Source organism: Neocloeon triangulifer, unplaced genomic scaffold, assembly GCF_031216515.1.
Source record: "Neocloeon triangulifer isolate White Clay Creek 2 clone unplaced genomic scaffold, ASM3121651v1 ptg000008l, whole genome shotgun sequence".
NCBI classification, from domain to species: Eukaryota; Metazoa; Arthropoda; class Insecta; order Ephemeroptera; family Baetidae; genus Neocloeon; species Neocloeon triangulifer.
Window position 1 is genome coordinate 5,391,847 of NW_026775550.1, and position 13,955 is coordinate 5,405,801.

Genomic DNA, 13,955 nt, shown 5'->3' on the forward strand with positions numbered 1-13,955 from the left:
TACCGAAAGAATAAGAAGTGAAAGAATGAATGAAAATAACTTTAAAATTGCTTCCACAAAAAATATCGGAGTAGGGCAGGGATCCGCTTAATATTTCTTTGCATCATAAATTTATGAGAATGACATTTTCAATTAAATTTGAATTTATTTGAAAGATTTATTAGAGGACAGCATTGAAGGAAAGAATATAAATAAGTTTAGCAAATTTTATTGTAGTGTTGTACCTAAGATATACACATCCTTTTTATAACATATTTATAAATTGTAATTATGTGATTATAACCATATAATCCGCTTTTCACCATTTTATTAAAATGCCCATCCATAATGCAAGTAGATACTTTATAGTAATATGCAAGATGACCCACGTGTAGATCTACCTTCAATTTCCAAAATTAATGATTTTCTTTATAATTAGTTGAAATAGAAAGAACCCTTATTTACAAGATATGCAAATTCTTTTGTTTTGCAAATGCATAATTTATTGCTTTTCTACCTTGTACCTGTATAATATGTATGCAATTATGCATGTATCAATTATTTGCTCTACAATTAAACATGGTTAGGCAATTCCATAGTGCATTTAGAAATAAAGAGTAACAACTTTTTCCGTCGAGGAAATTTAATAGTATTTTCCTTCAGATCTAAATTCTCACATCATGTAGATTATAAATTGACCGATTTATTTGAAATTTTTATTTTTTCCAAATCCTGCTTGGAAAATTTATTTATTGAATTGAGTCCAATTATTTATTTGAATAACACCATAAAATATTACAAGAGCTAAATTGGCTTGCCAAAAAGATTTGATTGCATTGACAGACTAATTATTTTTCACTTAATTTTATAAGGCCAACATACAAAATTTTTGATTGCAAAAATGCGTATTTATATTAAAATCTTTTTGCCAAGCCACAAAATCACACACATTACGCAAAAAAATAGCCCTTTACTAAATCACAGAATAAAAAAGAAAGTGGAATCTGAAAAAATTATTTTAGATTATGTAATGGAATCTATAATTTTCCTCTCTTTGCTACACAGTTTATCAAAGTTTTAAATGCAAAATGTAAAAAGACGCCTAAACGTTTGTTAGGTAGGCATCACGCCAAGAGACATAACTCTCTAACAAATTTGCGACGACATTTCCTCAAAATTTATTTTTCAAGTTACCTAGTGCAATAATAGAATGAGGTACAATATTACAAAAACCTTACTCGTGTATTTCGTTTATGTTACAAGGCATTTGAGCACATTTCAGATGTGTCAAGCTATATTTTGTCAATGATACATCAACTTCTTGCAAAATGCATGACTAAAAAGTACTGATCACACGGGATTTTGCCGCCAAAACGTCAAAACAAGATCACATGCAAACCCTGGGTTGGAAAAAAAACATGAAAATCGGTTTTTGTTGGAAGAAAATTTAAGAAAGCGGCAAAACTCCCGCAACTGATAGACAATCCTAAATCCTACTACAGGGTTAGATTTTTTACTTGCTACAATTCATTCTGCTTCCCGAAAGGAGATTTCAAGCATCTTTAGTCGGCTTGACAGCTTGACAGCGTGGTAAATAAATACAAACTAATGCTGAGGGATTGACGAGATTTTCATTTAACTGCTTGGAGGTTCATGAGCTTCTCGTCCAGCTCACCTTGTTTCACACTTGCCATAGTTCCTTGCAAATTTGGATCCACAGAGAGATATTTACATTTGGCCAATTGGAGGCATCAATTATTCCATTCATTCTGCAATCACAAAATTTAAGAAATTTAATATAAGGGTCAATGTGAGCCATTTTTCGATTTCTATTCATTTTATAAGAAATATTCTTTGGAGGCGTTTAATAATTAATTATAATAACAAATTTCTAACCAGCTTTTAATCTAGTTTTGGTTGCTCCGTTTTTGGAAGCTTCGTCCTTAGCAGCCTTTAGTCTGGCCTGCTTTTCCTTGTAGGCCTGCTGGTAGAAGTCATTGAAGAGGTAGTAGAAGAAGATTGCGTTGGGCAGCGTGAGGAAGGCCGTCCACCTTGGGAAGCCGCAGTCGTAGAACAGTAGCTGGGTGTTGTGCAGGAAGGCCATGCAGAACTGGGCCTACATAAAAATGTACTTGATAAAAAAAACCACAACCTAATAAAACTTACCATCTGCATTCTGGTGATGTACTTTTTCCACCACAGATATTTCTGAAGTTGTGGTCCAAGTGCTGCGAGGAGGTAGTAGGTGTACATGATGATGTGCACGAAGGTGTTGATGAAGCCAATGAAAGTGCCGTGTCCTCCGGGGTAGTATTTGGTGCAGCCCCAGGAAATCATAGGCATGACAGTGTGATGGTAGAGATGCAGAAATGAGATCTGATTTTGCTTTTTGCGCAGCACAAAGAAAACCTTGGAAATAAAAGTAAAGTAAAATATTTGCTCAACTAAATTATAAGCAACCTGCAGAGCATTGTTGCTGCGCAAATTGCCTACTGACATAATAAAAAAGTCAAATTTGTACTCACTGTGTCTAGAAGCTCTGTGATTTTAAGAATGAAGTAAATCCACACTCCTCTAGCCACCTGAGAAAAACCAGTAAAATTAAGAAAGATGCCAAGCTTTTTTTTTAATTAATTACAAAATACACTTTGCAGCAACTATTGTTTTATTATTATTTTACTTATTAGTTATTATAACATAAAAGGAATATGGTTGTAAATGATATCAAACAATAAAATTTAAGAAGAAAAAAAATGTTTAAATTAAAAATTTTTCAAATTTTTAAAGTGGGTTAAACATATAAATAATTGGTTTTTGAATAATAAGAACAATAAAGGTGGGTGATTTAGCACAATGGAGGTCAGTCACACAAGTCAAACAAGTGCAGCGCCATTCATGTTTGATCTGCGGTCACAATTTTTCTTTTGTGAGCTCATCAAGGTGAAAGTGTTTGCATCTTCAACTCTGGCCTCACTCGCTTATATAACATTGAGCAACATTTCTCTTACAAATAGTGAGCTATTCTAAGAATTTTTCGATAATCAGTTTAGAAATTAGGTCAATTTTTAAATATGAGAACGCAAAAATTATAAACACAGACCCTCATGGCTTCGGGTGACGTAGAGTTGTCCACAGGCTGACATCTCCAACTGTAAGTTGACAACCACGCTCCTTCACAAGCCTGGAATGAAATTAATTTTAAAAAGATTACAATAAATAAATAAATCAATAAAATCTACCTCCCAGAAAAGCCACACGCTGGCATACACTTGAAGCGCATTATACACAATGAGGGTGTTTTTCAGTTGGAAGGGTTTGCGGTTTTCCATGTACCTGGGTCCCACTTTGAGGCAGAAAATAAGGTAGAGGGCAATGATGGTGAGGCCAGGAACAGGGCTGCTGATGAAGAGCCAATCATTTGTGCGAGGGTCTGCCGGCGTAGAAAAATATTATTGCATTATTTACTTAATCTTCTCTTTTTCAAAAAAAAAAAAAAAAAAAAAAAAAAATGTATCGACTGAGAAGAATAAATAATAATAATAGGATTTTTCTGACCTGCTAGTTCTGTAAAAAGTAGGTGCCAATACCTTTTGGCAGCGCCTCCAAAGCCAGCTTCAGGTGCATCCTGTAGGCCACCCAATGTTTGAGGAGAGGGTTGAAGACCTTAAATTAAAAGCGTAAAGTTCATTACTTGCATTTGCTTGCTGCTGCAGGTGGGAGGAAGTTCTAATATTTTCACTTTCTTTGCTTATCAGGAGCAGACTATCAGTTCAAAACCTTACAAGCTGAAAAGTTTATCGCAAAATGCGTGTGACATACATTAGTGAAATAAATGTTAAAAAAGTTTAGGAAAAAACTTCTTCACCATAGGAAATGTGTAATATTTTTGATAAACAAGCAACTATAATAAAATGTTGAGTGATGAAGTTACACTTCAGGAGGAATTATTATTAACTTATTTTAATTATAAATAATAAATAAAAAATTAAATCTAAATTTTGAGTAATTTTTAATTTTTCAATTTTTGAGTCACGGTTTTACAGTTTCTTATCTTTACTGTCTTATAGTTTTTATATTTAATTAATCTTACTTGGAACTTTTGAAAACATTTCAAACTGCCTTTCGTTACGGTTGGGCAAAGTGCAGAAAATATCTTGTGGTTCACCTTGAAAAACAGGAACGAAACGGAAGCGAGCAGCTCTTTATCAATTAACTGAATGGAAAACCCCAGACTGATGCTCACTAACTAAAATGAGATCATCATCCCTGCTCATCCTTTTATTCAAAACATAAAACGTAGATTCGTTTAGCTAAAAAATTTGAATTTATTTACAGGAAAAGAAAGGAATCGGACTTTTCCTCATTGTAAAAATTCTTTTTATTTACAAGCAAAACAGCTCTACCAATTTCGGTCACGGTCTGCGGCCCTATTTCATGAGAGCAACCGCGCTGCTCGCTGACTAATACAATAATGATTTTTACAACGAGGAAAAGCCCGATTTCTTCTTTTCCATGATCATCTCCTCGAATGTCAACTTCTTCAAACAATTTACAATAAAGCATTCACCGAATATTGCAAAAAAACTGAACAATTCAATTCAATTCTGGCGAGGCAACATATAAGCAAAACCATTTAGATGCGGTAAAACATTTTGTTGAGGCGCAAAAAATATTGCACGAAGTTCTCATTTGCCACTGCTGGTTCAAGGTAAGGAAAAATTTTTATCCAAGCTGCACGGTCTTTGATTTTGGCGCTTCTCGAGACACGCTGCTCTTTACTTTGTGCACGCGTGTGAGCACAATCAAGATTATATGGTTAATGCATCGCACTCGATTGCAAAACTCTACCTGCAATGAAATTTAGAGCTCGCGAAACCCTCTATAATTAGCGATTATTAAAATTACTCCCGCAGCCGGTGAAGGTTGTTCGATCAGCTAGGAGAAAAAAAATAATCTGTTGACTGAGATAATGGACAAATTCTAAGGATCTCCTCAAGCGTGTTTGTCGTCACCACAGAATCTGTTTTCATTTCGCGGTCAGCGTGTTATTTTTTTAAAGTAAGGACTAAGGTGTTTTAGTAGGACAAGGATGCCAACAGCTGGTTTAGGTGGACCAGCGCAGTTTAATTTGAATTTTATGTGCATTAAAAAACGCAGAACGCACGTACGCAAAGATAAGATTGTGTCTGTTTAATTGTACTGTACAAAAGACAGCCTTGATTGACTGGCCAAACGTGGCTCTCGGTCACACACCTCACTGTGTGCAAATTGAGAAAAAAATATATATATATATATATGTATATAATATATAGCCGTTTTAAAACCGTGAAAAATTTAAATGAATTAAAAGCTAATGGAGCTTCAATATGGCCTGGCGCTGAACAAATTTTATCTTTAGAATTTAGAATAGCTACTCTTGCTTATTGGAATTTTTTTTAAAGCGTTTATTACCTGATGTAAAATAACAGTTATTTTTCACTTTCTGGATGCATTGTAATTAGGCCTTTCTAATAATAATGAAGGCAATCCAAAAATCTAACCTGGCCCAGGCTTTTGGATAATTTGGTTTGCCTTCAATGTTCTTATTATGATCATTAAATTGCTTAAATTATTGACGCAGGATAGGAAAGAGTGAAAACTTGAAATAAGGTATTCAGGTCACACAGCGTAAAACTTGCACTTTTCATCAAGAAGAAATGTAAACCAAGAGCTGGTATATTACATCATTTCTGTGCATTTTGATTGACAAAAAATTGTTGAACGCCAGATTCTGATTGCCGCGCGTAAATTTCCATTCGCATTAAGTCACTTTAGCCTTGGTGGTCTAGAGAGATGAGCTCAAAAATGGTGTGCGTGTGGTATACAACGTTACCCTTGAACTGGAAAAAGTTGCAGAAATTATTTGTATGGTCCATGCGAGTAATAAATTGTAAATTTACACTTTTTAAATATATTTTTTGTATAATTATCTATTTGCTTTCCTAAGGGGGGGGGGGTGAGTATTATAATACAACACATTAATTTTCATTTTACATGTAGAATTTAAATTAAAATCTGAATTTTATCTATTTGAATATTTAATATTTAAATACTCAATATTGCTAATATTTAAAAAATAAAAAAGCTTACATTTTGGAATTTCGTGCATTTTAAAAATGTTTTAAATATTACTATTGTTGTTTGTTTGTCCAAAAATAAAAATAAAATACATTATTTTTTTTTTAATTTTATGTACAATTTGATAGCACAAAATATTACATAAGTTTAAAAAATTAAAATGCATTTCTTCATTTCCATTCTCATTTTCAATTAACTTAATAGCGTGGCTTTTGCGGTTGTGAACTTTTTTATGAAAGATTTTGATAGTAAAATGCGCTAAATAATTTTATATAAAATTTGGAGATTCACTTTCAGATTTTTCAGATTCAGAAGTATTTTTATTTCATGAAATTAGCTACTCCATTGAGCACTCATTCACGCTCCAAGAGGAATAAATAAAGTCAATGTATTGTTACAGGCACAGCTAAACACAGGAGCGCCTTTTGTTAAAGCAATTATCACCAAAATTCGACAACTAACCATGATTCATGAAAAATCATGCCCAGTGTTGATGGAGACAATCACTAGTTTTCATTAGCCCACGATGACTATACATACATGTGAGGAAGTCAATAAAGATAATTAATAATATAATGTAATAACAAACTTTAGAATTAGTATTTAAAAAGAGAAGAAAGGGATATACAAATAGCAGAGGTCTGCTAAAACGCCTGACATAAGAAGGCAAACCCACACAATTTGATTTTAATTTAATTTTTATTTGCATTTACGTGGTGGCCTTAGAAGTTTAATATCACACAGTGCAACCTAGACCCACACTTGAAAATTTATAGAAAAAGGAAAACAAAATAATATTCACAAGTTCTGCAAAAATCTATAATTATTTTTGATAATTACTATGGGCTACTGCAAAATTTATTCTACTCAAGGCGATACAAAAGAAAAGCGAATGGAAAAAATAAGATTATTTTGAAATTGATATAAACTCACAATCAGAAAGATTTCCTGCAGAGCAACTTTGAGGATCCATTTCAGCAGTGCTGCGCAGTCGGCAAGGGTGTTTCTATCCCCCTGAAGGTTGAGCAGGACTGAAATAAAAGAGCAGAGCTAATGCAAACCTGGTGGAATCTCGCGGTAGAGTGGTGGGGCGGTTGGATATTATTGCTCAAGACAACACACACGCTTTTCTTATGCAACTGCACGCGAGTACCAAAAGCTCCTTCCGAAATTTTTACTCTTGAATTATCCCCTCCTCTAAAAAATGATTGGAAGTGCAGCTTTCTGGTAACATGATTTAAATTGTACAACTTTTATGGAGTTAAATTCAATTAAGCTGTTGAACTTTGGTAAAAACAAAATAATAAATGTATTTCGGCGTTTTTTTTTTTTTTTTTTAAGGTTTTGGGATTTGATTGCTTATTTGTCCAAATTGTTATACAAATACAAAGAATGAAGAATAAATAAATAAATAAACAATAATAATGAAGTCCCAAACAGGGGCGAAGCCTTGTCCTCAACTAGAAGTTCCTGTAAAAAAATGTGAGGGAAAAAGATCCAATCAAAATGTGGAATTATTCATCCTTAAGTGTGAATTCACGTAAACAGAAAAATTAAATAAGTTAAAAATTGAAAACGAAATTTACATAACTTTTACTCAAATAATATGGCGCTAATACATAATTATGCTACTCATTTACGCTAAATATGGGGCAAAGTTGCCCTCGGTCTGAACCGAACAAAAAAACTTTTGCAGCTAAATATCAGTTCCAAACGTGCACTAGCAGGAATTATCAACTGAGTTAACCCTACGAAAAAGAAGAAAAAAAAATATTAAAGATTTCTTTATTATGTTAGGAATTATTTGAAGTTTAGTTTATAATTTGTTTTTTCGAACTTCTAACGATATAATTTTTTGAAGCCATAGAATTAATTGTCTATTAAAATTTTTTTACTTCATTTACAAGATCGCGATCCTTAACATTTATGAGGGTTTTCAAGTATTTTGGCAAGACGATAAAATTCTAGGGATCATAAACTCTGGCTTTTCAACATATTTGTTTAGCTTAATTTCCCTCAAAATTGGTACAGTTTCATTATGTTTCTGAAAGAGATTACGGTTGCACTATAAAGTTAATACATTCAAGTAAATATAATGAGGGCACAGTCATAATATTTTTTATTTTATCTTTTTATTTTTAATCAAGCGCTTCATTAGATCTCCAGTATGGAACGCCCGCCATGACTCGCAAAGCTCTTTTCTGCGCTCTAAACACCTTGCTTAGTTGACAAGAGCCTCTCCCCAGATCACAATTATGACTTGGGATAATGAGCAAAATATAATTGATACATTGTAATATTTTTCTTGTTTTTTTACTCTCTATTTTCTACTTGTTTTGTACTATGTTGCAAATGGGGCGCGTTGCAATGAGTGGCAACGCTTCATAAGTCAATAAAGATCAATAATAATAATAATAATATATTTGCAACTATATTTTACCATCCTTGTATTTCAGTTAGTGAAAACATGGGAGACACTTCTACATTTATTAACAACCTCACCACAATGGTCATTCCAGTTTAAAGTATCATTTTATTTATTTACAAAAATAAATAATGCCCGCAAAAAGAAAAAAAAATTGGGCGCCATTATTTTTTTTACTGATTTTTATACTTATTTATCAGGATATTGCTTTTTTCCGCAATAAAAGGTTGATTGCGTATTAAAAAAAAATTGCGTGATGCAATTCAATTCAATTTGATGTTTCAATAGAGATACAAAAAGCATAAAAGTACATGACCTGCGACCTGATATTTCCTTGTGACCTTGTAATATATAGGTAACGGTCAGCTAGCACGTCGTCAGTCAGTCAAATCACTTTCTATAGTCTTTCTTTCTACTCCAGCCTGAGCGTAATTATTAAAACGCAAGCGATCATTTTACCGGTTAGTATGTTTCACGGAAATTTACTTTGTTGTTTCAGGAAAATTTTTGAGAAATATCAAATAAGAGTTCGGTTTCATGACGAAAGTTTTTTATATGAGCTCAAACCATAAGCAATTAAAAAATCAGTCCGATTTGCACCTTGAATATATGAATGTCCTCTCATAGGTGTGGATTTTGCTATTTTTTTGGTTGCTGGTACAAATTCTGCGTCAAAAAACATACTTTTATAATAACATTTTTTAGAAAATTAGAAGTATAGCGACAAACTTTTTATTCCAACACTTTTTTTTTAAAGAAAATTATAATGGAAATGGGGAAATATTTAGAAGTCTTAAGACTTTTCCTTCTCACATAATCACTGAATAATGATAATGCCTAAACAGTCACAAAAATTTTCCTCAAAAAAAGTGTTTACTTGATGTGTGAAGTGGGGAAGAAAAAGAAATAATAATAATACTTCATAATAATGCCAAATAGATTGGGATAAATTTATTTTTTATTGATTTTTTTTCCTCATTAATAATAATTTCTCATTAATAATTGAGATTTTCAAATATCATATAAAAGCATTTCAAAAGTAATTATAATTGCTGAGATTCGAATAAACGCAACAGCATTTTGTAAGAACGGTAGCCACACACATTCTAAATTTCACTCGCCTGTTTTAAAAGTGCGTCAAAATGAGAGGTCTCAATCTCGTCTCGCAGCAGCAGCAGCAAAGTTGCGTTTGGCCTAAATGCCGCTTGGTGCGTGTCTCTAAATCAACACAGCGCTTCCTTCGATGCAGCGCCGCGTCTGATAGATTATTTGTTCTAAAATTTCCTTTTTACGTACTGGGGGAATGTGTTAATTTTATGTAGTAGAAATGGATGAGATAGAGTGGAGCTAAAAATATTCATAATTAATTTTTCAATTATTAAATGCTATAGTTAATTAATATGATTATTTTTCTAGATTTGTGTGAATATATAAGCTTAATTTATTTTTAGATTTAGGAGTGAAAACTTGTGGCCTCTAAAATTAAAATAATTAATCAAGTTGTGTTGGCACAGCGTATAGGCTCGTCAGATCCAAGAGCACCATGCATGAGGCAAGAGCGAATATTGACCTGGACGCAATTGGATTTGTTGTTTTGCCGTCTTGGAGTGGGTCGTGAATACGCCAGAGACAACACTCGTGTGTGTGCGTGTGCACTTGCGGCATTAGACGAGCAATAGGCGGTAATTAGTGGGGCAATTGCATAGCTCTGCAACGGCTGCTGCGCGAAGTCAAGGCCGGGGATTGCAGAGAAAGTATAAGTCTGTGGTCCAGTGATGCAATACTCGTCACCTGCGACCGAGATTTGTGTGCTGCCTGCACGCCGCTATCATCCCTTGATACCACCCCGCGCTGATTGAAATTGAATTTAAAAACTACCTTCCAAAATTGTATTTCAGCTTTTTTGTACTTTTTATGTATAGTTTTTTTGCTATGAATTCATGAATCATGACTGTATCGAATGAATAATAGATACATAAATAAATTTAGACATTTCATTCAATACTTTTAAGAAGGAGTTAATTTATCTTTACTCTGAACTATTTTCTTCTTTTTTATCGACTGATAAAGAAAAAAATTTTACACAGAACCCCAAAATGCGTAGTAAAAAAGTGAATAGAAAAAATAAAACGATGACCTTTGAATCAGACTCTCCACACAGCATGAAATGTACACAGAGGCAAACAGCGAATTCTCCTTGGCCCGCAAAGTCGAATAATATTACATATTTAGTACATCCTCATTTGCAGAGGTTTGATTCGAGGGCAAAAATTTGCCAAATTAGTAGAAATGATTTACTGCAGAAATATGTTAGATAATCTAGTTTTAATTGCAACCTTGCTTCTATATATACGCTTGTTACAAGTAAAAATTAAATTTGAAGGAAAAAAATAAGATGCATTTAATTAAAAAATCAAAGCTTCCACAAATTTTCTTGTTTGATTTAGTGCTTTTTTATGCGATATAAATTACATATGTAACAGCGCAATGAACGGAGAGAATAAATAAATAATTTTGGCAAGGTGACATTTTTATTATTAATCTATGTATCTCTTTTAATGCCTTATTTATTAATATATTTATTCTCCATTCATGGTAACATTACATCACAAAACTTAAATTTTTAGACTGAATGAAAGACTGTTGCCAAGAACAAAGAAAATTGTAAGTATATACCTATGTGCAATACTGGAAATATATGTACTTATATCAATATCAGTAAGAATAATTTTTGTTCACTGAGCAATCATGCAAATAGATGTAATCAATCACGAAAGCTCCATTGATCAAGAATTGCTCAGTAAATTATTGTTGGATTTTTCATTCGTAATAACAATCGTTTTACGCAATCCAAGTTTTAGGTAAAGTTTGTATGCAACCTGTAGAGCTTAACCTGACCAAGTGTTGCATATGCCACAGGCTCAATCTATAATAAAAAGTCGCTCTCACATTTTTTTACTGTAAAAAGATTGACTCACACTTCAACACAAAAGGAATAATACATATATGTAAAAGCAAATAACTGACATTAAATTTAATTAATTCGCATTATGAAAAAAATTAATTATTGGATGATTTCGATTTTGTTGCGATCCAATTCTAATGAGAATGGTAGGTTTCAATTTATAATCTTGATTAGGTTGGTCAGAATAATGAATTGAGTCGTCAAACAAATGAATGATGATAAAAAAAGGGAAACATCGTTGGGCGTTGAGGCTCCTCTTTATAAGGTCTCAATTGATAAGGGGCGGAGTACTGCAGCTCTTCCATGCGAGTGAAATTGAGACTTTTAAATGGTCAAAACGCAAGTAGGCCAGACGAGCTGCTTTGCGGAAGTGCTCTGGTCCATCAGACAGATTTCACGGTTTGCCCACCCTCTCGCTTATGCAACAAATTTCGTCAACGCACTACAGTCAATGCACTAATTTTACATCTAGATCAAATGAGCCAAAATTATTTTCCTGTCGGTAAATATCAAATAAATTATGAATATTTTTTTTTTTGTTCAGTTGTGCTCTCTGTGTGATAAAAAAAAATGTTTAAAAATTTATATTAATTTAAATTTGTTATGCTGAAGTTGTGGATATTTGATCTTTAAATATATTTAAAATTAATTATTATTGTCTGCTTAAGCAATTTATAAGCTTGCGATTTACAGACTCTTGGTGAAAAGGTCAATGATAAATATTTGATATTTATTTACGAGAATATTCTGAAATTCGTCTCCCAAGGAGGTTAAAAATATTTCAAATTTTGGACAAAAAGGCACCACAACCAGCAAAGATTTTGCTTAAACTTGCATGATCAAAAAGATTCAATCCGGGCAGTGACTGCAGTGAGTCGCGGTTGACTTAACCCTCTTTATGTACATGAAAAAAAATATTAAACTAAATACACCATAAAACTAACACACTAATACACAACTAATGCACTATAAACTAAAAAAAATGATGGAAGCAAGTACAATTTGTCTGCGACTCTGTATTTTTTTTTATTTAGCGAGTCTTTACATGATCTTTTCTTTTACAAAATACACTGCCGCATAGTGCAAAAAATATTAATATGTGCATCGCCATTTTCCACTTCTCATCTCCAACCCTGCAGATTGTCTCAAACAAAGCATTCAAGGATAAATGGACAACGATCATGACAATCCAGACTTATAATTCAATATCAAAAGTCACACAAGTTGATGGTGTCTTTTTTAGATGGCACAAGGTAACAATTCAAAAACGTTGCTATGTTGAAGCAATATAAGGAATTTGACTTTGGAGTACAAATGTTTCGTGACAATCTTGTCATGCTAATTGGCGTTTTCTTATAGCGGCCGGGCAAAATCTGCTCAATGTTAATTGCAAAATAAAATATCGACATTTCACATTGATATTGATTGTTTTTTAATGAGCCCCTGTAAACGTATCAAAATACTATTTATTAAATAGCTTTTATAGTTTTTACACATAAAATGTGTCCATTTACCGCGGAGGCCGAGTCTCTTTTGATGTCCGGCGTTTTAGCAGACATCTGCTAATTAACCATTGCTTCTCTATTTTCAATTTTTAACTGTTTGTTTTCAGTTCAATTAAATTCGTTTATTCTCCCACAACAGATCAGATTATTTTTGTACCGACAAAAAAGAAAAAAATATTAGTATGAAGTGAAATTGGGCGTATTCTCATTATGTGTTTTGTTTTAGTTTAAATCATTTTATCATAATTATCAAATTTTTAAAATGGTTTTAACGGTTTTAACCTTTGCATAATTTTTTTCGTCATATGTCATATCGATATTAATATTTATTGTTTTATTTTTTCAAAAATATATATTATAGGGTAGTAATATAGCTAGATTTGATGGCAATTTTTTTCTGTAAGAACAGGAGTAAAATTTAAGTCTATTTCTTGACGTTTAACTCACGTTAAATGCCGTCTATTTTGTTCTCTAAATTTTAACACAAATCGCTATTCATAAACATAAAATATTCGATTAGACACTTATGAAAAAGTAAATTAAAAATAGTTTCTGCCTCTCCATATGGAAAAAAACCGGTCTACCTTCTAGAACAGCACACAAAATTGCCTGTGCCGCACAAAAATATCATTAATCAGCTAACTCTTCTTGCCCTTGCAAAAAAACCCACAAGAATCTGCATGGCACCTGAACCTGAAAGCATCTTGGGCGAGCCTCCGTTTATTTTGTCGCTATCTTTTTCGTTTAATGGCCGCTTCCGCGACCTTGCAAGGAAGCTGGAGCAGGAAATTTTGGGCGAAACTCCTCAGACCTTAATTAGAATACCGAAGACCTGGGGGTAACTAAATTGATCAAAAATGAGCTTCTGTTTCTCGAGCGGAAATTTTATTTACTATGCGTATAAAAAAATACGCATCGTGAGCATATTCCATAGAGTCTTTGAAAAAACGAGTTGCTTCCAAGC

General features: G+C 32.9%; 1 protein-coding gene across 2 annotated transcripts in view; it reads right to left on the reverse strand.

Annotated features, from left to right (window-relative positions):
• Positions 1-192: 192 nt before the first annotated feature.
• The window catches only part of LOC132194882 (elongation of very long chain fatty acids protein 7), a 31,684-nt gene continuing 17,921 nt past the window's right edge, over positions 193-13,955 (reverse strand). Inside the window, exons 2-9 of one of the 2 annotated variants that reach the window (XM_059616464.1) lie at positions 7,030-7,127; positions 3,535-3,642; positions 3,219-3,409; positions 3,080-3,160; positions 2,505-2,561; positions 2,146-2,388; positions 1,876-2,095; positions 193-1,748 (exon numbers count right to left, since the gene is read on the reverse strand). In XM_059616464.1, coding sequence (XP_059472447.1) covers positions 1,744-1,748; positions 1,876-2,095; positions 2,146-2,388; positions 2,505-2,561; positions 3,080-3,160; positions 3,219-3,409; positions 3,535-3,642; positions 7,030-7,069 — 945 coding nt within the window. In that variant the 5' untranslated portion in view covers positions 7,070-7,127 and the 3' untranslated portion in view covers positions 193-1,743. Of the gene's footprint in view, positions 1,749-1,875; positions 2,096-2,145; positions 2,389-2,504; positions 2,562-3,079; positions 3,161-3,218; positions 3,410-3,534; positions 3,643-7,029; positions 7,128-13,955 lie in introns of those variants that run through there. The other variant, XM_059616465.1, reaches the window with a different exon arrangement.